The sequence below is a fragment of the Cebidichthys violaceus genome, unplaced genomic scaffold (genome assembly GCF_023349555.1).
Source record: "Cebidichthys violaceus isolate CVI_PGR_0920_01 unplaced genomic scaffold, fCebVio1.0.p SCAF_17, whole genome shotgun sequence".
NCBI classification, from domain to species: Eukaryota; Metazoa; Chordata; class Actinopteri; order Perciformes; family Stichaeidae; genus Cebidichthys; species Cebidichthys violaceus.
Genome location: NW_027176340.1, coordinates 2,339,728 through 2,365,192, shown reverse-complemented (window position 1 = coordinate 2,365,192; position 25,465 = coordinate 2,339,728). Strand labels below are relative to the sequence as shown.

Genomic DNA, 25,465 nt, shown 5'->3' with positions numbered 1-25,465 from the left:
GCAGTATCAGCTATACGGCAGCTACAGCGGCACACATGTCTGGTCTTATATTCCATGCCAGACGTTCACCAACACCGACTGAACAGTTTTGAGCTATTAGATTAACAAATTGGATATGTATCATTATTAGACCGGTAGTTATGATTAATCACGGAGGTTTTTCAGACAGGCACAGACAGGTATGTGCCTGTGGGTTTTGGCTGCCTTGTTACACCTCAGCTGTGTCACTGTGTCCCCCTCCCACAAACACACACACACACACACACACACACACACACACACACACACACACACACACACACACACACACACACACACCATTCCTGCATTTCATCCTACCCGTGTACAGGTGTTCAGCCCGGCTTGTGTCCATAAGCACCCCCCCCATCTGTGTCATGCTTCACTTGCAAACAAATATTTTAATGGACACGGGACGAGTGACATGGCTTAATTTCTGACATTGCCCATTATGTCCTCATATTGCTGAGAAAACTGTTAGTGTGATGGAGAGGGGGAGTCTGTGAGTGTGTGTGTAGCATGCATGCGTCGGTGTTTTCTTTGATGTGAAAGTGTAAACCATGTGTTATGTTCAGAGTGCAAAGTGCAGAACTCACCTGTTAGTAATAAGAGCAGACTCCAGTTCCAGAAATGGCATTCCTCTGCATTCCACAGATTCTGCTTCACCAGGGGTCTGGATAAACGTGTGCGCCTGCACACGCTCATTCACACAATCCTTCTTCTCTCCTAGCGCACATAAGTGATCAATCACACTCAAAACTATCACGCCACACACACACACACACACACACACACACACACACACACACTCTCGGCCAACAAATACACAAGACGTAAGAGATTCTTCCCGATATGGAGACGTGTGCTATTCCAAGTCTTCGGAGAAGAAAACTTACAGTCACAGCTAAACACGCTTGTCCAACTTAAAACAGGACGACACATCATTCTGTGCAGATCCATGATCCCACATGAGTGGAGATCAGGCTTTGGTTATCTGCACGTTATGGTGTTGGAAGAAATAAATAGTTAAAACTATATGATGCTCTTGTTACACATGTATGCAAACGTAACTCTCTTTCAACAATATGTACGAGTCTCCCACCAACTGTGTGTTCTTTATTCCATCATTCTGTGCAACTTTTCATCCTCCCACTCTCTAACAGGGCTGCAGATGCTGGACCTGGCCCTCATTCCAAAACAGCAGGAGTTCCAGTCTCCCAGCTCATTAACACACAAAATTGCCTCCCGCCCCCAAAACCCACATTTCATTCTCCTCAAACATGCACAAAGAAGAAAAAACTAAACAAAAGAGAGAAACAGATGAAGTTTTCCATTAAATCGTTTTATTAAATATACATTGACTGGCATTTGATAAACACAACGTGGGACTCATTGGACGTTAGTGCCAGGGACAGAAGGGAGCAGCAACACACAAAAACACGGATGAACAGCTTCATGGCGGATCCTGCTCGTCTTTAGTCCCTCACTGCTGGTCCTGTAAACGAGCACAAAAACCATGGAAGTACGATGCGTCGCAAACCTCTGACAAAACCACACATTTCACCCTCTGAACTCACCTTCACCATGTTTCCATGAACCAGGTACGGAGACCGAAAGTCATGCTGGCAGTTGGCGTATCCCATCCCCAGTCCCAGACCAGAACCGAGTGAGACGGGCCATGTGCGACCTGAGAAAAACCCATGAATGATGTTTTAAAAGCAGCAATTAGAAAAAGAACAAATGCATTTACCGGTCTAAGAAAGAGCACTTACGTTTAAAGAGAAGGACGGAGAACGCAACGCCCACAGCGAGACCGGTGACTGCAAAGAGGAAGAATTTAAAGTAAAGTGAGTGAACTACACATCCAAAACCGGTTTAACTTCAGCGCTGAGGTAATGTGAACACGTCCGATCCGGCGTAAAAACCTGGCTGGCACAGACGCAGACCTGTAATGAGGTCGGGGTGAGGTGCCGCTATTATGTCTGATGCAAGAGTTGGTAAACAGCACGAGTTAGCAAGACATCGCTCATTAGGAGAAGAGAGGGAGACGAAAGGCAGCGAGAGAGCACAAACCTCCAAGAAGGAAGGAAAACAGCAACAAGGGGTGCAAGAGAGAGAGAGGGGGGGGGGACGAGCTAGAAGCCAGGGCAAGGGCAGGAGAGGTAACGGGTCACAGAGTGCACACATGTGCAGGTAAGCAGTGTCTTGGCCCGGTACGGTCCGGCAGGAGGTCAGCGTCAGCGACACGAACGCTGGCTCCGTTGTTTGAAGTGGGATCTTGAGGAGGAATGTGTTTACGCGCTTAGCTTCACCTCGCTGCAGGCCACGCCACTCCCAACAGCCAGCACAGAAAACACAGTCAAAAATAAATAAAAAAAATGTTTGGGCCCCACCGACTCTTAATTGAATTCAGTAAGCTATGCAGCGTGACCCATTTGCCTGAACCCTCAGACTCTCCTCTTTGGCACAACTTACAAATGTCAAACGAGACCACAAAAGACACCGAACGTCCATTTCAAGCGAAGAGTTAAATTTAAAAAAAAAAAGGTTCTCCGTCTTCAGCCGGAGCCCTTCAGAAGCCCCCGATGTTCCGCTGACGGTAATACAGTAAAAAGCATTGGCAAAGCACGAGGGCTGATCAGCATCTCCTTTTTGGCGTCCTCTCTCTTTGTCTGTACGTCTCCAAGGGAGACGGTTTATAAGGAAAACATTTGTGCTGCAGTAGAACAAACTGGATAACCCACAGGCCACGAAACGCTCAGTCGCTTTCCCAGAAAATGAAGTCCAGAGCTAGTTAATGTTATTGTTATTCATTTGTTCATTATTTCAAGCATTTTTTTTTGGGGGGGGGGGGGGGGGGGGAATGGCATCAATAAAAACATTCCATTTCGGGAATTTAGTGCAGCAACAAAAAAAAAATACAACTTCAGATGTAAAAGTCACATTGCAAGTTTAAAATGATTGTTGTGACGATTCTGTCATTACTGTAACTGTGAAGCAATATTAATAATATTAGTTTAATTGTGCAGCTAAAATTTGAATTTGTGCAATAAATTTGGTTTATGACCCAGACTGGTGACATTTTCCATCAGCCTCAGCTTTACTCTGTGTTAATTATTATTATTATTATTATAATTATTATTAAATGCAAACCTAAAGACAGTGAACAAGTATAAAAAATGATTCATGTTAAACATCAGCAGGTTAGGATTGTCATTGTGAGCATGATAGCATACATGTGGTGAGGACTATTAATGGCCAATCTCACTCTAATATTCTCAAATTAAATGTTTCCAATAAAGACGATCGTTTCCTGTTATGACATCTCTAATCATTTCCCTCCCCAACCATCACTACACATGCTTTCCTTTCACTTTCATCACTGGCCAGTATCTCCTCTCATGCTTTCATGTTCAGAACACATCCTTTGTCGGAGATCCAAAGTTCTACTACGCAGTCCGAACCTGTGGCACTAGATGTAAAATGACGCATAGAGGCACCAGAGGATACCGACCGTTTATCATTAAAACACACTTAAACAATGCTACACAAAATATGCTGAACAAAACGTAGAAAGACGATACTAACAACAAAAAAAAAAAACCCAGAGCTCCTGAGCAGAGCCTGTGCTGCAGAGCTCCTCTGGCTGCAGACACACCTTGGCACAGCGGACGGTTTTGCTCCACAGAACGAAGAATTTCCTCCCAGCAAGAAACACATTTCATTGTGCCAAAGTTGATCTGCTGGACACTGTGACGCTGAGCAGCTTCATCGGTGACGATGGGTGGAGAGGAGGCCGGAGTCCACGGAGGAAACCTCTAAACCAGGAAACATCCATTCTGACTGATCCGACTCTCTCAAAATCCCCCGTTATACGTAGCAGATGGCTTTGGCAGTAAATTCCAAACATGTCTGCTGAGTAGTGTGTATTAGCTCTATATATATATATATATATATATATATATATATATATTTATATACATCTCAAAGTAAATGTGACACATGAGCCGTTTTCAATGCGAAGTGAGTGTACGACAAAAAAAGTGATGATTTGCTTTAGTTAGAAGACAGAAAAGAGACTTGTAATAATACTGCTCAGATTTTAGACGTCTCTTTCTGCTGATAAGGAGCTAAATGCACCAAAAAATATCATTTTGAATGTAGACCGTATTTGTTGGTCCGGGTCGTAGGGCGTCTGCTCCAATGCTAAAACTGGGAAATTGTGAAAAGGCACCTCAGTCCATGCCGTGCCAGCATTTTCTCTCCAGAGTGGATAAAATCTGAAGAGGCTGGCTTTGCATTTTCCTGTTGACAGGGGAAAATCTTCTGGAAAATAATAACATATGTCCTCCCAGACAGGCCCGGAGGCTGGAGGGAAGGAAATTCTGAACCATCCAATCTCTGAACCCATCGGCTATCGGTCCGATACGCACGCTACGACGTGAATAAAGAATCCGTTTAATAGAGATCATGACCCGTCTGTCACAAAACACGTCATCACGCTGCATTCACACGTATGACCCGGGATCTAAATCACCACGTCGTGCTCATTCTGTCTGACAACAGAAGAAGAACAATATTTAATTTAATATTTGATAATGAGAGACTTCAGCTGTGTTAAAACACAGAATATGGAGCAGGAGAGGACTTCATAGTGGTGTAACCGAGCGGAGTAATGGAGTGATCCTTCCCACTTGTAGATTTAGCAGTTTCTAATGGTTTCGGGTGATTTTGGGGGGGGGGGGGGGGACCGTCTTCTCAGATTTACCCACTTTCATGTGGATGTGGTCTGAGTTGAATCTGCACCTCTAACAGTCTTAACAAAATAGGTGCTTTACCTCCTATGCTTGAGATATGCTTTAGTTTTAAGGGCCAGAAAATGCTCCTTGCTGCTGTTTTAACTGTAAAATGTTGATTTCAGTTGTGGGCGATGGAGAGATGAGACAGCCTGAAAGTGGACAGAATGATCCTTTACGGCTGTGACAACGTTACGCCGTCCGTGTACTCTGATTACTTTGTTTTCTCACACACACACACACACACACACACACACACACACACACACACACACACACACAGCACAGTCCCGTTAATCAAAGCATCAGCTTGTATCCCAACGCGATGCGGTCTTCTTCAGTCTAATAACTCATCACGCAAATAACAAAAACACGTTAGTTTGACCCTTTCCGCCGACAGGTTGACCTTAACCTGTCCCGGGATGGTTTGAGGCACATGTCCCGTAGAAAAAGGACGGTCGACCGGCTGGTAGCGCAGCTTATTCACCGCGTGCAATGTACTGCACGGTACCGTATAGAAGCGCTGCATAATAATACGACATGTATGAAAAGACGTTAACCTGTTTTCACGGCTGTGTCAGCGAGACAGCGGTCCCATTTCCGTCCGTGTTCGTCTGCCATGTTTTCAGCTGTCAGGAAGCTCCTCCAAAGTATCGCGAGAGAAATACAAAGTCACGTGAACTCACAGTGTTCCGGGTTTTTACTTTTATGTTTTTACAAACAGTTTATGATTTTATGATCTTCCGGGTTTTTTTTCTTTCCTTCGGCTCCTAAAATAACGTCCACTATGAGTGAACTTCTCTTTTTGATATCATATTAATTTAATTAGACAACATGGGACATACAACTTGATATCTTCCAAAGAAACAGCACCTTCCTTTTTACAAAACGCACGTTCACACATTTGATAGAAATAGCATGTATTGACTCCCCTCAATTCATGTTGCGTTATTTTATTTTTCACTGTGACATAACTTTAAAGTGCTAATCCTTTCGATAACATCTTCTTGCTGTCATTTCAGTAAGCGGTTATATATTTCTCACTTCACCTGATACAAGTTCTGCACATTAGAACTTCTCAGTAGTTTTCGGTGCTGGTGAAAGTGTCCTAGGATGCTAGGATGTGGATGCATGCATCCTAGGCCCATCTGGCCTAGGATGCATGCATCCACAGGAAGTGATTCATGCATGCAAGTGTTGCACGTACCACACAGTCTATGGCACACACTGTACAGAAAACTAGTCCAATGTAATGCTATGCAGGCAGTAACAGTAGGCGTTTGACACGATACTAGCACCTTCTTTCTTTGAATATGTTTTGCCTCACAGATAATCTAGGTGTGATGTATTTCGAGAGGGAACTTGAGCCACACCTTCATCATCATCATCGTTTTTTAAAACACATTATTGTGTTCATAGTGTACATTCTTTTGAGATTGTAGCTTAGCTCCTCGTCTTATGAAATTCCAGCAGGCTTCATGCTGTAAGATGCTGCTTTCCTCTCAGTAAATATTATACAGATGTTGGAGGGGCGTACAGGCAGGTTGCCCATTTACAAACAATCCAGGATGCACATGCAGCTTCAGGGCAGAACGCATATTTGAACAATGCCGCGGTGTCTTTGATATGGAGAATTTGATGAATAAATCAGAAATATCTATAAATAATAATATTTAATAGTTTGCTCGCCAACCCCAGAGAAATTGTCACACGAAAGACATTAACCCAGACTATGGGGATAAATGACCTTACCTATTGTCAATTAGGGAACATTCACTCATATGTGAGTTGATGTACAGCTGTTAAACATTAAAAATCGTACTTATGATTGCACCTTTGATCCTTGAACGAATATACAAGTCAGCTCTATCCAACCAGAATAATAACTCACTAATTGGTGGTTAATCCTGAAGGAGAACACCGGCAAACCAGAACATTGAACTTAATGGCAGGTGAAAGAGTTGGGTATTGATTTTACATTACAAGGACTAATTTCATTCTGCTTTAATATTTCTTAAAAAGCATTAATGAACCACCAGTTACTATAGGTTTCGCCAAATCCACCTCAACAGCCCATTAACCATGATTGATCATCAGCATCAACACATTTAGGTATTGTAAAAATTGACTATATCATTACACCTGCTTGTATACGAGAATCGTTGGTGCATAATGCAAACAAAGGAACATTGTTATTCCATTTAAAAACCAATCAAACTACGCTTACGGGAGATAAAACCTAAATGTATTATAAAGGAATTATAATCGCACACGATATGTGGGTATTAAAAGGATCAGATCAGAAATAAAGGTAGAACATAGTAAATATAGAAAAACAGGAATATTAATACATTATTTTGATTTGCATTATTGATGACATTTAAAAAATAATGATAATAATAAAAAAGGTAAAAGGGACTCTGTAAACATTGCATTAATAGCAGTTTCCAGTCATCGTTTTTTTCAACTATATTCAGCGTATTTGTCTATCTACTGCCCTGTGAGTGCACATTTACTGCACCACTCCTCTCTTTCCATACTTGGCAATGCCTTTCTTGCACCTTCGCTATTGGCTGCTGCAGAGAAAGCCCGGAGTGACCCGGATGTGCAACCGAGGCCTGTGTTTTCTGACTGCAGCCTCCTTCCTGTAGCCCGGTTGAGGAAGTGAATTTCGCTGACAGGGCTGGGTTCAGTGAGGGAGAGGCGAACAAAACATCTTCCGTGGGGGACTATAAAAACAACATAACAAGAAGAGACGCCAGGAGTGATTTGTTGAACCGTAGTAAAGCTAAGGTGTACAGTCATCGTGCTCCCCCGCCCCGCTGAGACCGCCGCAGACATGGTAAGGGCCGCGGTAGAGCTGCAGGAGACAGGGACGGGGTAAGAGGGTTTTGGTGGGGCTGCTGCTAACGGCTAGCGGTGCTAAGCTAGGCTAACGCTAGCTGGAGGTGCTGGGTGGTAACCCGAGAGCAGCAGCAGCAGCAGCAGCAGCAGGGGATTCAAGTGTATAAATCACCGACACACATCTAAGTTGCTGTGTTTGCAAAAACTTCCCCGGACCGCATACGAATGAATTAGCTCCGTGGCTAAGCTAGCAGCTGTTTCTTCCAACTACTTAGCTAGCAGCTAGCAGGTAGCCAAGCTAGATGCCCCGTAGGCATAAAGTTAGCACAGGATGTTTTGGGTTTGACACAAGATCGTGTTTAGTATTAGTGGGGAGTCTTAATATAAGGTGTGTCCCCCCCCCCCTCTACCCAACACACACACACACACGCGCGCGCACACACACACATACAGTTATCCAGTCGTGCACCACACACGCACACACGGGCTAATATAGTCAAGCGCCGGGTTGCCTGTAGCTAAAATAAGACTGCTTGCTCCTCCTATTCCTAACCACGACAAGCTGTCAACCTCCTCAAGCTTTTCATGGCCGACGAGTTTGATCTTAACTTTGCCTAAATTGAATATGGGAAAATGTTAAACTCTCACATTCCCTTCAAATCATACACCAGCAGTTATTGTTTACTATTGCATGTTTTTTTTTGTTGTTTTTTTTACATTATCCTATCTAATAGCTTTATATGGCATTGACATCGCAGTAATTGATCATGTATTTATGCTTGAAAAATATTGTTGCATATATGTATTATACCATATCTATATTGACATGAGCTGTTCTTGCATAATGGAGCACAGCAGTGTGTTTTGGTAGTAAAGACTAGATTTTCTCATGCCTGAGTTTGGAAGAGCAGCTGGTTTTTCTCCGTGGTCACCCAATCTCATCGGCCTCACCTCATCCATTCTGCTGGCCGAGCCTCACCGCCTCCCCCCCCCCTCCCCGACCCCCGAGGGGTTGTTGGTCTGAGCTATTGTTTACACGGAGACAGGAGCACCAGTAAACACCGTGTCAAGGAGCGCAGGTGTCCCACGGTGCGGACTGATTCATCAGCTGAGAGAGATTTTTAAGACGGGCAAAAAGCAACTCGGAGGAGGAGGAAATGGCACGGGAGACTTTGCCTCGGAATTTCTGTTATGGTCAGGGTCAAACTTTAGGAAAAATGTTTATGGGGGGAAAAAAAAGGGTTTTCTACTTTATAACATGTCACTGCCCTTTTACCAGCAAGCAGTTGAATGAGTACACTCTGTCAGGCTTTTGCACTTAACAGGAGTCACTTCGTAGATAAGCCACGACGTCTAAAAGGGATGTGAATAAAATGAGTATGACAAACAAATAGTGTAGCAGGGCAAAACTAATTTCTATTTCATTTTCATCTCTGGGCTTTAATACCAAGTGTGACGTTTGTATTGCTACGTTAAAAGTGACCAGAAGTTGGTAAACACAGTTATACAACATTTAAGTTGACCTAAATTCAGGTACTGTAAAGACCTTTTGTGACACTGTCAGATAGATAGTTACCTGTTAGGGTTATCTTAATAATGGGTTTGTCCCTTTAGTATTACTCAACTTCCTACGTCTTCTTACACATTCCCCAGAGTTTCATGTTGTGGCTGGTCTGCCCTCCCCTGCTCACTAATATCCTGCTGCTCGCTGCATATTTAAGGGGGAGAAACGGACATTCTTGGGGGGGAAGGCTGTGAAATGCAGTCCTGTCTTTTCTGTGTCTTCTATGACTGTCATGAATAAGTTCACGAAGTCTTAATGGACTTTCCTGCGTAGCTATTTTACATTTCATTCATCCTAAAGCTGCTGCACAACAAAGAGACGCAGTGAACGGGGGAGACTGTTTTTGTTAAAGGAATGTTTCCTTCTGGGTAAAACATACAGGAATGTTTATCTGCAGGAGTTAAAGCCAGCTGCTTCTCAAACTGTAGTTTATCGGGGACAGTGACTCAGTGCAAAACAAAACAATCCTCGGTAAACAACTCAAACATGTAACCAAAGAAGGAAAGCAAAAGTCGATAGCTGGATTGAAGATTCTGAATGAATTTTGGGCTCATTGTGATGATAGTGAGGTTTTTAGTGTTTGTTACAAAACCCACACGTTACAGTATTTCTGACAATTCTACAAAACCTCCCTTCAGTTCCTGCATTGATACAGTAAGGGTTTCACGTTTTGAACATCGATTTGATTGATCGGTCACATCGTACGTTCGCTTTGCAGTAATTAATCGGATCTTCTCGTCGCTTTGTCCGGGACAATGTCTGGAGCGGGCCCAAAAGGACACAGATCAGCCATCGGGTTTGTAACGTGTGAGGAAAAAACGCTCGGCAATGCATTGTGGGTCTCGCACCACCAGGCTGACGTTAGTTTGATGTTTTCATGTTTCATGTTTTACCAGTTTCCTGTGAGAAGCTCTGAAACTCTTCAGTTCATTTCTTCTGCTGTGAATCTGTCGGCTTGTTCAGTGTTTGACAGCGATCACCGCGTGGGAAGGATGAGGGACTATCCCACTGGTCGGTCGGGACGTCCGTGTGGACGTGTGACCACAGACGTGTAGGATGCAGCGAGAACTTTTCCAAGCCAAGCTGCGCCTGTGGGAGACTCGGATGCAGCAAGGAAACATTGGGTCACTTGTTGGGTCACCGTTGCCAAACTTTGTCTCCGCCGCTGCGTTCCCGACCGCGCGTTTTGCTGACAAACTGGCCGCGCTTGGCACAGAGTTCACTCGGCGATTTGCCGACTTCGCAGCTCAGAAATTTAAATTTTGAACTGCTCAGCGATCCCGTGGAAAGAGCGCCTGTGCACTTCCAAATGGAGCTGAATGTAACCAAAGATAGAAGTGAAGTTTGGCCTTAATTACAGTTGTGTTGACGTTTACCTGTTTTGTAGTTGACCTCAGTGCGACCTCTCTGACACACTGCCTGCTGCTGTTTGTCGATACGCTGATCGGAATTCCACTCCGCTCTGTGACGCTCGTCTCACATCCTTTGGACGTGTCGTGGACCGTCTTCACTGACCTCGCTTATTTTGGATGTGTTCAGACGAGCCACGCGTTCGTAACTTAGACGGTTTTCTGCGCTGTGAAATGCAATTAGGTCAGACATTTGACTATTTGGCGCCTGTTACCGTTTCATCTCTAACACATGACAAATCATGAGTGCGCTGTTCAGTGTACTGAGCTGGAAACCTTGTCTGCAGTCATCACAGTGGATATTTCCTCCACAGCAGCAGCAACTCCTCCTCTCCTACGCTCATCCAGAATGTAGCAGGCCTTTATCATTGTGCCGTTTTTACAGATGAGAAGGAGATCATTGTTTACAGAGAGCAAACCGATGCTCAGTCCTGATCCAATACCTGTGTGTGTTTGTTCCTACAGAACACAGCTGTCTTTGAACAGTAGTCCGTATGAATTGAAGCAGGTTTTGTCTAATGTAATCATCATCTTCATGCGCTTACAAAGTAAGTGATGGGGTGAAAGAATCCATAGTCCTTGTTCTCCATTAAAAGTTTATGTGAGGATGTTGTGAAGCTTCAGCAGTCGACGTATTTTCAGTACAAGAGTTTGTGTTTTTCTCAGGGAGTGTTTACAGAAGAGGGGACAGTAACTCAAAGAGGACATTTTGTTCCCTAAAGGTTCCAGCTTGAAACTGAAGATTCCCACTCGATTTACAATGTACTCGGGACAAGACGGCACACGGGGCTCTAGTGTTAAGTGTTGTCGTGGCAGAGAGACTCTGGGTTAGAACACGACGTTCTTAATCCTCAGCATGAACAGAATACTGAAGAACTCGTTGAACGGCAGAAGTTCAGAGATGTGGAGGTACGCTGGCTCTGCTTGGCCTCACTGAGGGGAGCGTCACTAGAACTGCTTGCAAATATATATATATATATATATATATATATATATATATATTTGTTTTGACCTACTGGAATTTGATCGGGCTTTCAATACCAATGAACATCACAGATGCGTTGTGTTATAATACAGATCAGGTGCTCTCGAATGTAAACGCTACTTGAGAGCAGCTTTTTAAATATGATGAAACGATTAATATTGTTGGCTTTCTGCTTCAGATGAAGTGAGGAAGAGCGTTGTGGCTTTGCTCTCAGTTAAAAGAAGACGAGTATTGTCAATTATCGAAATGAAATATTTGACTTCAGCTGTGACATGCATGGTTTTACACGACGGAACGTTTTATGAGTGACTCACTATTTGCAAGTTAGTGAGAGATACGGCTGAAACGTACCAGTATACAGCAACACACTGAATGTGACGCCTGGAGGGAAGCTGCTGGGCTGTGCAGCCGTGAACTGATGTGTTTAACTGTGATGTGATGATGTGGTGGTACAGTGTTATAACCGTTGTCTCTTTGTTTTCAGAATGACCAGCAGCTGGACTGTGCCCTGGACCTGATGAGGCGTCTGCCTCCTCAGCAGATCGAGAAAAACCTCAGCGACCTCATCGACCTGGTGAGTTCCTGTCTTTGCTTCGTCCTCTCTGGTTTCTTTACAGGAAAGACAGACGGCAGAGTTCCTCACAGACCACCTCCTGTTCAGGAGCCACAACCGGCTCCTGAACAGGGCTGGGTGATAATTAAATATGATGGGGGTCATAATTCCTACTTCTAATATCTATTTTATTTTGCTGTGAAAACATCTTCAAACAACTGTGTTTATTCAGGTTTCTGGACAAATGCAACATTTTACAAGATTATATTTCAACACATCGTGATAACGTTATAATTTACCGTCTCATCGTGATGCGGCTGGTAGCCAAGCAGCACTGTTATTTAAACTTCATTATTTTATACTTGAATGATAACAACCGACTCAAAGCCGACCTCTCTCTCTCCCCCAAGATCATGGGAAGATCAAGGCTGAGTAGTTCAAATGACATTATTCTTTATTGTTGAAAAAACAGCAGCAGAATGAGTTACCCTTCAATAAAGACATGATCTCTCTCTTTATTTCTCTCTCTCTCGCTCTCTCTCTCGCTCTTTCTCTCTCTCTTTCTCTCTTTCTGTCTGTCTCTCTCTCTCTCTCTCTCTCTCTCTCTCTCTCTGTGTGTGTGTGATGTAATCAGAAGCACTTTTCTCTTTAATAAAGTAACAGTGGTTAGATGGAGAAGAACATCGACTAACGACCACAAGGTGTCAGCCCGACACGTTTTGCCTTCATAAAACCTAATTATGCTCGTGTGTGTGTGTGTGTGTGTGTGTGTGTGTGTGTGTGTGTGTGTGTGTGTGTGTGTGTGTGTGTGTGTGTGTGTGTGTGTGTGTGTGTGTGTGTGTGTGTGTGTGTAGTCACCCAGTAAACCGTTGTGCACAATGACAGTAATAGCTGAGCCCTGGTTTCTGTCCTGGGATCATTCTCCAGCAGGTCTGTGCTTGGTCCATATCAGAAGTGTGTGTGTGTGTGTGTGTGTGTGTGTGTGTGTGTGTGTGTGTGTGTGTGTGTGTGTGTGTGTGTGTGTGTGTGTGTGTGTGTGTGTGTGTGGGCCTCTTGTGGTTTTGTTCTTGTTTCAGTATTTCTTGTTATACCATGTGACAGTTGCTGCACATCAGGGTGACATCTGGGAAACTGAAGCTATTTTTAGCATTTGATATAACAAAAGAAGTTTGTTTAGGAAATAGTTTTGGTGGATTTTATCAAAGCAGTGCCAGCTGAGTGACAAATGAAGCTAAATCACACTCAAAATCAAATCACACTTTTGCCATTGTTCGCAATGTGTTCTTTTCCTCCCTCACCTTTAACCTCTCTCTACCCGGGGTCGGCGGCTCCCTCCTCACCCGTTTCACTGTGTCCGGTTGTTAGCGCCTATTATCACAGCTGTCAATCACCTCCACAGCTGGGCTCCTTCTGGCTCCGGCATCTCTGCTCAAACTCTTCCTGGTGACTCAGAATCACCTGAACTCACCTCCTCTTTCCTTCCTGTTTCACCCACATCCCCCTCCCCTCCCCTCCCTCTCTCCCTCTCCCTCCCCTTCCTTCTCTTGTCTTATCCAGTCTGAGCTACCAGGTGTGTGTTCGGGGGGGATTTTTTTTTTTTTTTTAGGGACACAGTGCCTCCTTTGTGTCTATACTCTGATGTTGGAGGACATAGAGAGGGGAGTTCATGTCAGTCTGTGAGAAGTAATTTGTACCACCTTATCCTTTTTAGATATTATGTTTCCCATTGATTCGGTAACCTCTGCTCATTGATTAGAGCTGGAATGTGAAAGACACGAAGCTCCAGATACCGAAATGAGAGGATTAAATACAAAGCTACTTTTGTTTTTGCTGTCTACTCTTGTTCCTTCAGTCCTGCGCGTTTTCAGAAGTTGGCATCTCATACAGGAAGTCTGCATTGGCCAAAATATGTTGCTCATATGTTTTTTTTAATAACTTGTCTGAGGAGTTGAGATGTGTTGCAAACTTTTGGGGGGAAAAATCTGCAGCTGAGCACATTGAACGTATCCGTGCTGTGGAGAACAGTGTGTTGATGTTGAGCTTTTTTTCTCTCCGTGTGTGTGTGTGTGTGTGTGTGTGTGTGTGTGTGTGCGTGTGTGTGTGCGTGTGCGTGTGTGTGTGTGTGTGTGCATGCGTCCAGGTGCCCAGTCTGTGTGAGGACCTCCTCTCCTCTGTGGACCAGCCCTTGAAGATTGCCCGGGACAAGGTGGTGGGGAAAGACTATCTGCTCTGCGATTACAACCGAGACGGCGACTCCTACAGGTGGAGTTTATGACTGCACTAACTGCATAACGATCCGTTGACCTGTCAAATAGACCGAAGCGTGTTCCTTGGCTTTTCATGGGTTTTGTAATGTTTTTAAATCACCAGATCCCCGTGGAGTAATAAGTATGAACCTCCCATTGAAGACGGCGCAATGCCTTCAGCTCGCCTGAGGAAACTCGAGGTCGAAGCCAATAACGCCTTTGACCAGTACAGAGACCTGTGAGTTCCGGGGGGAAGCGACCTCATGGGACGTTTTAATAAACGCTCAGCGTCGCCCTCTTGTGACCCTTTTTTTTTTTTTTTTTTTTTTATGTGTTTTTCAGGTACTTTGAAGGGGGCGTGTCCTCTGTGTACCTCTGGGACTTGGATCATGGCTTCGCAGGAGTTATTCTCATCAAGAAGGCCGGGGATGGATCCAAGAAGATCAAAGGGTGCTGGGACTCCATCCATGTGGTGGAGGTGCAGGTGAGAAAGACGAGAACCGTGCGTGACATTTGCAGATGATGGTTAACATGAAGTCCGTGTAGGAGATGAGTGTTGTCTCACTGCTTGCTGCGTCTTTTTTTTTTTTTTTTTGTGCGAGCAGGAGAAGTCCAGCGGCCGCACTGCTCACTACAAACTCACCTCCACCGTCATGCTGTGGCTCCAGACAACCAAGACCGGCTCCGGCACCATGAACCTGGGCGGCAGTCTTACTAGACAGGTAACGTGCTGGACTAGCCGTGAAAACCGCCGCTGTCCGCTTGTGGTCGTCCGTTGACTCAAATGCGTCTCGTTCTTTTCACAGATGGAGAAAGACGAGACGGTCGGAGAGTCCTCACCCCACATCGCCAACATCGGCCGCCTCGTCGAAGTCAGTATATGTGATGTCCTGCTCGTTTGAACTCGTTTCACTGCCTCGGCATTAATTCAACTGCAATGTATTGTTTCTCAAGAAAAGGTCTCCTACACGGGGACTCTGCAGACCCTCATTGGGATTTAGCGGTTGCATACATTTATGTCGATAACCCGAAGAATCGAGGCGGATTTTAAAGTTAGGAATGTTTTGATTTGCGTTCCAGGATATGGAGAACAAGATTCGCTCCACGCTGAATGAAATCTACTTTGGGAAGACCAAGGACATCGTCAACGGCCTAAGGTACCGCCACACGAGCTGCTTCCATGACTTGCCTCCCTCTCTCCTTTTTTACAGGACTTCCAGTCGTACTGAGAGAAGAGTCCATTTACTTCTGCATCACCATCTGTCAATTTCTGCCATTTTTTTCTTCTTTTATATTTTATTTAAACCTTCCTTTGCTTCCCCTCTTCGGTTGAATTTCTTCTGTATTTGCTTAACCTCCTCCTCCTCCCCATCCCTCCTCTATGATCCTATTTTATTTATTGCCTTCTGTCCCACATCTCTGCTGCCATTCTTCTCACCGTCTGTCCTCCTGTCCATCCCTCTGTCACCTCTCCTTCCCTGCTGCCTCTCCTCTGTGCTGCAGATCTATTGAGTCTTTGCCCGATAACCAAAAGTACCGACAGCTCCAGAAGGAGCTGTCGCAGGTCCTCACCCAGCGTCAGATCTTCATTGACTAGGGTCAGAGGTACAACCTTGGCATGTGTGTGTGTGTGTGTGTGTTTGTGTGTATTTTAGCGTGTATTGGTAAGTACAACATTAACCCGGGACGATGTTGCTCGAAGATAATATTTACTGCAGACATATCTTTGACTCCTTCAGACTGAAGCACGGTCTGAACTCTCCTCCTGGTTCTATCCAATTAAGGAACCAGCATTTTTAATAATCATCTTAATTGTTTTTCTTGTTATCGGCAGTTATCCCAACATACAACATCATGAAATAGAACGATTAGCTAATCATTTAAAAAACATTTAAAAAGCTCCTTACAGACCTTAAAGGACTTTTATTTCCTGAAGAAAAATTTTTGTTTTTTAAACCTCCAGATATTTTAAGTGGAAACGAACTGTGAAAATAATTAAATTCAGTTCTACTCGACGCAAACAACTGCATGGATTGTGCCTCAAACTGCATGGTATTATTATTATTAATACTCTAAATCTGATTTTCATCAGGTATCTTAAAGCTGTACGGTCAAGGGAGCCTTCCGAAAATAACATTTATTATTACAATTAACCCTTGAAATGAGACACTTGCTAACGAGGTCGTTCAACATGTAAACACACACGTTTCACTTCTACCTCTTTACTTAAGATTTCATCAAACCTTTTAGTGGTTTACACTCAAACAAGTTGCTCCGCCCAAAACAAAGATGTGTGTTAGGTGTGTGTGTGTGTGTGTGTGTGTGTGTGTGTGTGTGTGTGTGTGTGTGTGTGTGTGTGTGTGTGTGTGTGTGTGTGTGTGTGTGTGTGTGTGTGCGTGCGCGCTTTACCAATACATTCTGTTGAACATTGAGCAGCTGTTCAGGCCGCGTTGTGCATGTTTTGTTTACCTTGTGTAGTCTTAACAGACGATCCTTCTGAGGCAGCGACACACAAACCGTGTCAAGAGTATTCAAAGCGGTCGCCGCCCCTGATGTTTTTCGCAGTTTGTTGCCCAAATAAGGTTTCCTTAAACGGTGTGTTGATCGTGAGCGCGGCGCTTTGTAACACTAGCTGAAACAGACTGACTGACGTTAGTATACAACTCCACAGAGAATGGAAAGATCTAAAAGCGTCTCAATTAATTTAAATAATTGGGGGAAGCGTTTAACATCATGTTTCCTTCAAGAGTTATTCCTTTAAAGCAGAGCGAGTTAATTATTCATCTTCAGCGTCGGCAGGTGAAGCAGCATGACGTCATCACTAACTGTTGCTTTTTATTTGCCTGACATTAATGTGTGCCGTGTGTCCAGTCAATGTGTGATGACGCATCTTCTTCACCGTCTTCTCTCCATACAGGAGCTGGACTAACTTTGCTCTTGAACTCAGTGTTTCTGTCTCGCTGGAGAAACTTTTCCCGTCTCTCTCTCTCTCTCTCTCTCTCTTCTCTCTCTCTCTCTCTCTCTCTCTCTCTCTCTCTCTCTCTCTCTCTCCTCTCTCTCTCTCCTCTCTCTCTCTCTCCTCTCTCTCTCTCTCTCTCTCTCTCTCTCTCTCTTGTCTCTTATTTTGATCTTGTGGACGCTGATCGTCTCTCTTCTCTGTTTGTCTTCTCTCACACAGGAGTGTTCAGACTCTGGCTGACAAGTCAAAGCAGGAGGCTCTGAAAGTCGACCTGATGGAGGCCCTCAAACGCAAACATACCAGCTAGAGTTTGCTACTGTTTTTTTTGTTTTTTTGTTTTGTTGTTTCTTTCTTCTGTCTCTCTCTCTCTCTCTCTCTCTCTCTCTCTCTCTCTCTCTCTCTCTCTCTCTCTGCCTCATCTCCGCCATCTTTTCTCTGTTTCTTTACTTCTTTCCCTCCACGCCGGTTTCAGTGCTGCACTCTTGTTTATTTGTGAAAAAAAAAACTAAAAAGGAGAAAATGCATAGCTTTTTATTTGTTTTTTTTTGTTGTTTTTTTTTCCTGTCTGGTTTTGTTTTCATGCGTCTCATCTGCCATGAAGCCGTTCACTCACCGCTCCCGCTGTCTCCCTTCACCCCTCTCTCTTCTCTCTTCTCTCCCCATTGTTATGAATATAATGATAGTATTACCACAGTTAATGATGACCTTGCAGTGTGAGGGTCATTGTAGTAATTATCCCTGATGTTCTCACAGCTGACGTGTCCTCGGTCAGTTTCAAACGAGCCACGTTTGGCCTCCTCCTTCGAGGGATCGGACACGGTGCTCTAGGTGGCGTAGTCGTTATTTTGTACATCAAATTTATTTCAAAGCACCTACCCCCCCCCCCTGATATATTTGTATAAAATGATCACTGTCGGTGTATAACTTTCATTCTTCTGGTTAAACGTGTAACCACGAGGGCGGCCTTTCGGTTTGTGTTACGATCTTTTTACTCTTTATGTCCGCATGCATGTGAGCCGGTGTGGGGCTGCAGTGAGTGGAGATGTGGACTTATCAAACATATGGGGTATGGACTGTTATAATCACCGGGTGATTACACCCACACCGTCAACCCCCCCCCCCCCCCCCCCCTACACTGTGTATAACATGACATGCCTCCCCTCTGTTCAGCTTCTCTCTCTCTCTCCTCACCTACTACGTCTTTGTTGGGGGTCACAGTTTGTCATTGTGTCTCAGTGGAAACCTTTGTCTTGTTTCCATTTTTGAGGGGAATCTTTTTGTTGTATTTTTTTTTGTTTTTGTTTTTATTTTGTAAAGCTTATGATTCATATTGTATTAGAGCCTCCAGCAACAATAAAAACAGTAAAAAGCTCCTTATTTGTTTGTTCTTCATTGTTTTTTGAGGTAAGGTTCAGTACAGCTAGTGGACAACTTGACAATCCACACCACCATTGGAATCACCTTAAGTATTAATAAGCAGAATATTACAATGTATTTCATTGTTTATAACCCACTATGAAGTAGCAAAGCCCAGTTGTTGTAATATGAAATATATTTATAAGATTAGTTATAATCTTTGGTATAAATACTCTTTAAAAGGATTTTCATGTGTCCTGGAAAACCTGGGAAAAAAGTTGACCAATTGAGAACCAGGACATTTTGATGTAGCATTTCAAAATTAAAGCCCTTCAAAGTCCCATTCATTATCCAACTTCAAATCACATTCATGAGAACATTTGTCTAATTTCAGATTAGATTTTAGAGGAAATGGTGCATAGTTACAAAATCATTTCACCTCAGGTTGATAGCAGACCATCTCAAGGTTTCACTCTAATCTGAAATTAGACAAATTGTCTCATGCGTGCGATTTTGAAGGGCTTTAATTTTGAAATGCTACATCAGAACGTCCTGGTTCTCTCTGAGTGACACCTTGAGGTGGTCTGCTATCAACCTGAGGTGAAATGATTTTTGTAACTATGCACCATTTCCTCGCAAGTTAGATATTATTGTAATTTTCCGGACCTTTGCACGAGGAGATTTTCTCAATCTGGACCTTTTTAAATTACACGATAATATATCAATAATAATTGACTCAAACTGTGTGACTGCCGTTTGTCCACTAGGTGTCAGTGACGTTCAGCACATGGTTTCATGGTCTTTCTCAAACATTTCACTTGTCTGTACTCAATCTAAATGCAGTTATATGTTTTATTCCACATGTATCTCATAACAGAGTTGACTTCATAATATTTACAGCTCCCGTTTTTAAAAAAAATAGAAAAGTGTTTGATCTGAAAACAAGGGATCAACTCAAAATAACTACGTTTAATTTGTCCTCTTTTCGAGGATTTCTGAACTCCGGGCATCTGGTGAAAGAACAACCTGACTCACTATGTCTGGTTAAAAGACCACTACCCACCTACCAGTTGAGGAATGTCCGCCAGTTAATGAGTAAACCCTTTGTGAGAGGTGGTGGCTCTATGTAGGTGAACATGTTACCAATGAAATACTAAAGGTCTGGGGTTGATGTGTGCTACCACAGAGCTCTCTCTCTCTCTTTGTCATGTAAAGTGTTGCGTTTTCTAATAAAAACTTCAATAAAACCAATATAATTTAAAGATAACACTGGCAGCACAGACAGCTTAATTATTCAAACATGGCAAGCAATACGATATTTACATACAGTGTTGTCAAGTAAACAACATGCAAGTCTTGTTTTTTATTGTTTTCGGTTCATGACTGAAGCTTTTAGGAAGTTACCATTTATCAGGGGTCTCTCTCTCTCTCTCTCTCTCCCTCTCTCTCTCTCTCTCTCTCTCTCTCTCTCTCTCTCTCTCTCTCTCTCTCACGCACAAACACACACACACAGGTTTATGATAATGAGGAGCCTTGAGGCGCGCGGGGGGGGGGAGCTGGAGCCATTTTCACCATTCAAGCGGAGTTACGCGGATCGAGTGGAGGTGCTGCTGCTGCTGCTGCTGCTGCTGTTTTTGCTGCCGGCGTGAGTGAGTGAGTGAAAGCCGCTCCGGACAAGGTTACTGCGGGTCTACCTCTTCCAAATCAGCCGGAGTGACCGGAGAGAAGTGCGCCCGCTGAGAGCATGGCTCCTCTGCAACAAAGGGAAACTCACAGGCGGAAAGTTTAACGGAATAGGGAGCTGCGGAGATTCCCACTCGGAGACCCGGTAGAACACAAACTGAGGAGCGATGCACTTCGTTAAATGGGATTTGTTGTGGATTTTCTGGTGGTGTAAACTGGTGTCGCTGGCGCGTTGTTACACCGTTCACATCAGTGAGGATGTGGGGCCAAGGACGGTGGTGGCCGGCGCGGAGCGGGGCGCACGGTGCGCTTTGGATCAGGTACTCGCTCCCAAATTCACGGAGCGCTTCCTGGGGACAGACGCGGCGGCGGGCATTGTGTTTGTTTCGGACTCGGTAAAGTGCGCCTCGCTGCGCTCCAACCCCTTCACCGTGTACACCGTGGCTGACTGCACGGACTCCGGCTACAGGCATCTGCTCACCAGCCAGTACGACGTGCATGTTCACGGTAGGAACTGTTCAAACAAGCGTAAAAGAAAACCTCAGTGGGACATGGAGGTGCTCAGTTTGTTAAGCACCCACAGCCACCAACGCACAGAGTGCCACCAAGCAGGCTCTGCTCTATTTGCAGTGGGGGGTCTGCTACCCGGAGCACCGATTCGCTGCAAAGTCACCAACAGTCGGGACTTTTACTTCTCCGAGGGGGACTTGTTTGTGTCCCAGACGCTGTGCTGGAGGCAGGACACACTCGTGGAGCTGGACCTGCTCTGTGATGTGCTCACAGGAGAGGGACTGAGCGCTAAAGTCAACCCCGTCTCTGTGCACTGGTGTGTGGGGCAGGGCTCCTTCAGGCAGGGCCACCTAGGGAAGCTGTTGGAAAAGGCAGCTGGGTCTGATTCAGGGATTGTGAGCAGAAGGAGGAGAAGCATCAACAGCAGCCCTCAGTTTCAACCTCCTATGTACCAAGTGTCCGTGGCAGAGAATAAGCCAGCTGGGACTTCGGTTGTTGTTTTGAAAGCAGTGGATGTGGATGAAGGGGAGGCGGGCAGGCTGGAGTATTTCATAGAAGCTCTCTTTGATAGCCGCTCCAACAACCTCTTTGCTGTGGACCCGGCCAACGGTGCCGTGTCCACGGTAGAGGTGCTGGACCGGGAGACTAAAGACACTCATGTGTTCCGCGTGACCGCGGTCGACCACGGCACGCCCCGGCGCACGGCCATGGCCACCCTCACTATCACAGTCAGGGACACCAATGACCATGACCCCGTGTTTGAGCAGCAGGACTACAAGGAAAGCATCAGGGAGAATCTGGAAATAAGCTATGAGGTGTTAACTGTGAGGGCCACGGATGGGGATGCACCTGTTAATGGTAACATCCTTTACCGCATCATCAACAGCAACGGCTCCAACGATGTGTTCGAGATTGATTCGAGGTCTGGTGTGATCCGCACCAAAGGCCTGGTAGACAGAGAGGAGGTGGAGGCCTATATGCTGCTGGTTGAGGCGAATGACCAAGGCCGTGACCCCGGGCCCCGCAGCGCCACAGCTACCGTTAACATTGTGGTTGAGGACGACAACGATAACGCTCCCCAGTTCAGCGAGAAGCGCTACGTGGTCCAGGTGCCAGAGGACATGACCCCTAACACGGAGATCCTGCAGGTCACCGCCACAGACCAGGACAGAGGGAGCAACGCCGTGGTTCACTTCAGCATCATGAGCGGAAACACCCGGGGGCAGTTTTATATCGATGCTCAGACGGGTAACATGGACCTGGTGAGTCACCTGGATTACGAGGCGAACAAAGAATACACTCTAAGAATCAGGGCTCAGGATGGGGGCCGCCCCCCGCTCTCCAACATCAGCGGCCTGGTTACGGTGCAGGTGCTGGATGTCAACGACAACGCCCCCATTTTTGTCAGCACTCCATTCCAGGCCACGGTGCTGGAGAACGTGCCGCTGGGATACTCCATCATCCACATCCAAGCCGTGGATGCAGACTCTGGCGACAACTCCAGGCTGGAGTATCGCCTCACGGAAACCACGCCAAACTTCCCCTTCACCATCAACAACAGCACAGGGTGGATTGTAGTGGCAGCCGAGCTGGACAGGGAGAGCGTCGATTTCTACAACTTTGGAGTGGAGGCCCGAGATCACGGCTACCCTGTCATGTCCTCCTCCGCCAGCATCAGCATGACTATTCTAGACGTCAACGACAACAACCCAGAGTTCACCCAGAAGGCGTACTACATGCGACTCAACGAGGATGCAGCCGTCGGGACCAGCGTGGTGACGGTGTCGGCCGTGGACCAGGACATCAACAGCGTGGTGACCTATCAGATATCCAGCGGGAACACCCGCAACAGGTTCTCCATCACGAGTCAGAGCGGAGGAGGGCTCATCACGCTGGCGCTGCCTTTAGACTACAAACTAGAACGGCAGTACGCCCTGACTGTCACCGCGAGTGACGGTACGCGCCTCGACACCGCCAAAGTGTTCGTCAACGTCACCGACGCCAACACCCACCGGCCTGTGTTCCAGAGCTCACATTACACCGTCAACATCAACGAGGACAGGCCCGTCGGCACCACTGTTGTGTTAATAAGTGCCACAGACGAGGATACAGGCGAGAACGCACGCATCACCTACTACATGGACGACAGCATCCCTCAGTTTGACATCGACTCCGACACGGGAGCTGTCACCACACAGATGGAGCTGGACTATGAGGACCAGGTCTCCTACACGCTGGCCATCACCGCTCGAGACAACGGCATCCCACAGAAGTCCGATACCACGTACCTGGAGATACTGGTGAACGACGTCAACGACAACTCGCCCCGCTTCCTCAGGGACCACTACGTGGGCTCCGTCATGGAGGACGTGCCGGTGTTCACCAGCGTGGTCCAGGTCTCTGCCACCGATAGAGACTCTGGGCTCAATGGCCGCGTCTTCTACACCTTCCAGGGGGGCGAGGATGGCGAAGGAGATTTCATAATTGAATCCACCTCCGGCATTGTCCGCACACTGCGCAGATTAGACAGGGAGAACGTGCCCGTTTACAGCCTGCAGGCGTTCGCTGTAGATAAAGGCGTCCCTGCTCTGAAAACAGCGGTTAACATCCAAGTAACGATCCTAGATGTGAACGACAACCCCCCCGTGTTTGAGAAAGACGAGTTTGACATCATGGTGGAGGAGAACAGCCCCATAGGCGTTGTGGTTGCACACGTATTGGCCACAGATCCAGACGAAGGCAGCAATGCGCAGATTATGTACCAGATAGTGGAGGGAAACATCCCAGAGGTGTTCCAGCTGGACATCTTCTCTGGAGAACTGACTGCATTGATAGACCTGGACTATGAGACGAGATCCGAGTATGTGATCGTGGTCCAGGCCACCTCTGCGCCTCTGGTCAGCCGCGCCACAGTCCACATCAAACTTGTGGACAAGAACGACAACGTTCCCGTGCTGAAAAACTTCCAGATCATCTTCAACAACTACGTGACGGACAAATCGAGCAGCTTCCCCACTGGAGTGATCGGACGCATCCCCGCACGCGACCCCGACGTCTCGGATCAGCTCCACTACAGCTTCGAGCTGGGAAACGAGCTGAACTTGGTCCTCCTGAACCAAAGCACGGGAGAGATCCAGCTGAGCCCGGCCCTGGATAACAACCGGCCCCTGGAGGCCTCCATGAGGATCTCAGTGTCAGGTGAGACTGTTAGATAGCTCTTTGTTGTTGCTCCACCCGGTGAGAGGAGAAGGTGTCCTGTCTCTTCATTTACATTTCCGCTTCACTTTACCGGATAATGGAAGCGATGGCGACTTAACTATGTCTTTCTTGGCTTCAGTGTTCTGATTTCCCTACAATAGAAATATTCATGAAGGAGGATTCATTTTCACTGCGGGATATTTGTAACCCACTCCACATTCAACCCCGTCCAAAAAATCACTCAGAGCACCAAGTCACAAAGATATATTCAAGCATTCAAAGTCTGTTCGGTAAATAGTTTCATTTGGTTAGTGTGTGTGTGTGTGTGTGTGTGTGTGTGTGTGTGTGTGTGTGTGAGAGAGGGGGGGGGCCTTTGTAATTTTTTTGACCTCTCATTGAGGAGCTTTCTTGTTTACACTAGCCTAATTTAGCTCCGTCTATTGAATAGATTTAAATAGCTGTCTGAGCGCGTCTCTGTCTTGTGGCAGCCACACTACAGTGGGCAGACTGATGTGCCTCATAATTGCTCATCATACACCCCCACCCCCCCCCCCCCCACCCCCCACCCTCCCACATACAATGAAAGATCTAATTCAATTATGTTCTATTTCTATCACTTGTTTTGAGTCAAAATGAACAGTTGATGTTCTTTAAGTGTTGTGTTGTTTCTTACAGAGAGAGAATTGCTATAGCTGTCAGTGTTCCCGGCTCAAATGTGTTTGAGGCTGACGAATTCTGGTTCGACGGTGTATTTTAAGATAACAAGAGCCGGTTACGATTTTAAATTTGGTCCGCTGTTTTGGGTTTGATGAAGATCCAAAACGAGCCAGGGAACTTCTTTTCTGTTCATGCTCAGCACTGCTGTTGTCTCTCTTAAACCTGCATGTCTTAAACCGCCTGCGTTCCTTCAACCTTTTCATTTTACATGCCAGCACAAATTACAGAGTTTTATTTGCCCTAAAAATGCGACTGAACTTGAATTACACCCACTGAGGGAGTGGGGGTGTTGTTTTAACCCTCTGTTGGAGCTTATTTGACGCAGTGTGAACCGCTGTAAATCTGCCTTCTCTTTGACCTTGGCACAGTCTGAGAGAAACAGGGAAATGGAACCAGGGAGCATTATTAAGAGGCTAGTTTAAGACGAAATCTGATAAGAAAGGTGAGGATTACGGCTGGGAGGAAGCTTTCACTGAAAGAGCGGAAGTGTTTTTGGTATTGGTTGATGAGTTGACACCGAGTAGCAGATACTGTATGGATTGAGTGAGTCGTCGTTTTAATGGATTGGAGCTGAGCTTTGCCTCTCTGGAGAACAATAGTGGGGCTGTCGATTCAGGGGCTACAGCT

The 25,465-nt window shown here is 45.7% G+C and overlaps 3 protein-coding genes across 7 annotated transcripts in view; 2 read left to right on the top strand and 1 right to left on the bottom strand.

The window, feature by feature from the left end:
• Window positions 1-1,341: 1,341 nt before the first annotated feature.
• Window positions 1,342-5,459, bottom strand: LOC137873674 (MICOS complex subunit Mic10-like). The gene is made up of 4 exons (XM_068711991.1): window positions 5,375-5,459; window positions 1,791-1,838; window positions 1,596-1,705; window positions 1,342-1,513 (listed from the first exon to the last, which is right to left on the bottom strand). The coding sequence occupies exons 1-4, from the start codon at window positions 5,433-5,435 to the stop codon at window positions 1,502-1,504; spliced, it is 231 nt and encodes a 76-aa protein (XP_068568092.1). The 5' UTR covers window positions 5,436-5,459; the 3' UTR covers window positions 1,342-1,501.
• Window positions 5,460-7,436: 1,977 nt separating this feature from the next.
• Window positions 7,437-18,747, top strand: capzb (capping actin protein of muscle Z-line subunit beta). Of its 2 annotated transcripts, XM_068711988.1 has the most exons (10): window positions 7,437-7,656; window positions 12,101-12,190; window positions 14,310-14,431; window positions 14,540-14,653; window positions 14,758-14,899; window positions 15,021-15,137; window positions 15,222-15,287; window positions 15,496-15,572; window positions 15,919-16,020; window positions 17,594-17,682. In XM_068711988.1, exons 1-9 carry the CDS (start codon window positions 7,654-7,656, stop codon window positions 16,010-16,012), a joined length of 825 nt encoding a protein of 274 aa, XP_068568089.1. In that variant the 5' UTR covers window positions 7,437-7,653; the 3' UTR covers window positions 16,013-16,020; window positions 17,594-17,682. The 2 variants fall into 2 exon arrangements, with proteins under 2 accessions (XP_068568089.1, XP_068568090.1); XM_068711989.1 differs by lacking the exon at window positions 15,919-16,020 and having other exon boundaries at window positions 7,439-7,656; window positions 17,594-18,747.
• Window positions 18,748-20,366: 1,619 nt separating this feature from the next.
• celsr2 (cadherin, EGF LAG seven-pass G-type receptor 2) overlaps window positions 20,367-25,465 on the top strand; it is a 53,416-nt gene continuing 48,317 nt past the window's right edge. For all 4 annotated transcript variants that reach the window (XM_068711985.1, XM_068711987.1, XM_068711986.1 and 1 more), the window contains exon 1: window positions 20,367-24,121. In XM_068711985.1, the coding sequence (XP_068568086.1) occupies window positions 20,581-24,121 (3,541 nt within the window). In that variant the 5' untranslated portion in view covers window positions 20,367-20,580. The remainder of the gene's footprint in view (window positions 24,122-25,465) is intronic.

Bases quoted from the DNA above. Each gene is read 5' to 3' on its own strand.
- LOC137873674 (XM_068711991.1), bottom strand. From the start codon at position 5,435: ATGGCAGACGAACACGGACGGAAATGGGACCGCTGTCTCGCTGACACA. The intron at 1,839-5,374 runs GTTAACGTCTTT...TCCTCTTTGCAG, and splicing joins TGACACAGCCGTGAAAACAG to TCACCGGTCTCGCTGTGGGC. The intron at 1,706-1,790 runs GTAAGTGCTCTT...GGTTTTTCTCAG, and splicing joins CTCCGTCCTTCTCTTTAAAC to GTCGCACATGGCCCGTCTCA.
- capzb (XM_068711988.1), top strand. The intron at 14,654-14,757 runs GTGAGTTCCGGG...TGTGTTTTTCAG, and splicing joins TTTGACCAGTACAGAGACCT to GTACTTTGAAGGGGGCGTGT. The intron at 14,900-15,020 runs GTGAGAAAGACG...TTGTGCGAGCAG, and splicing joins TCCATGTGGTGGAGGTGCAG to GAGAAGTCCAGCGGCCGCAC.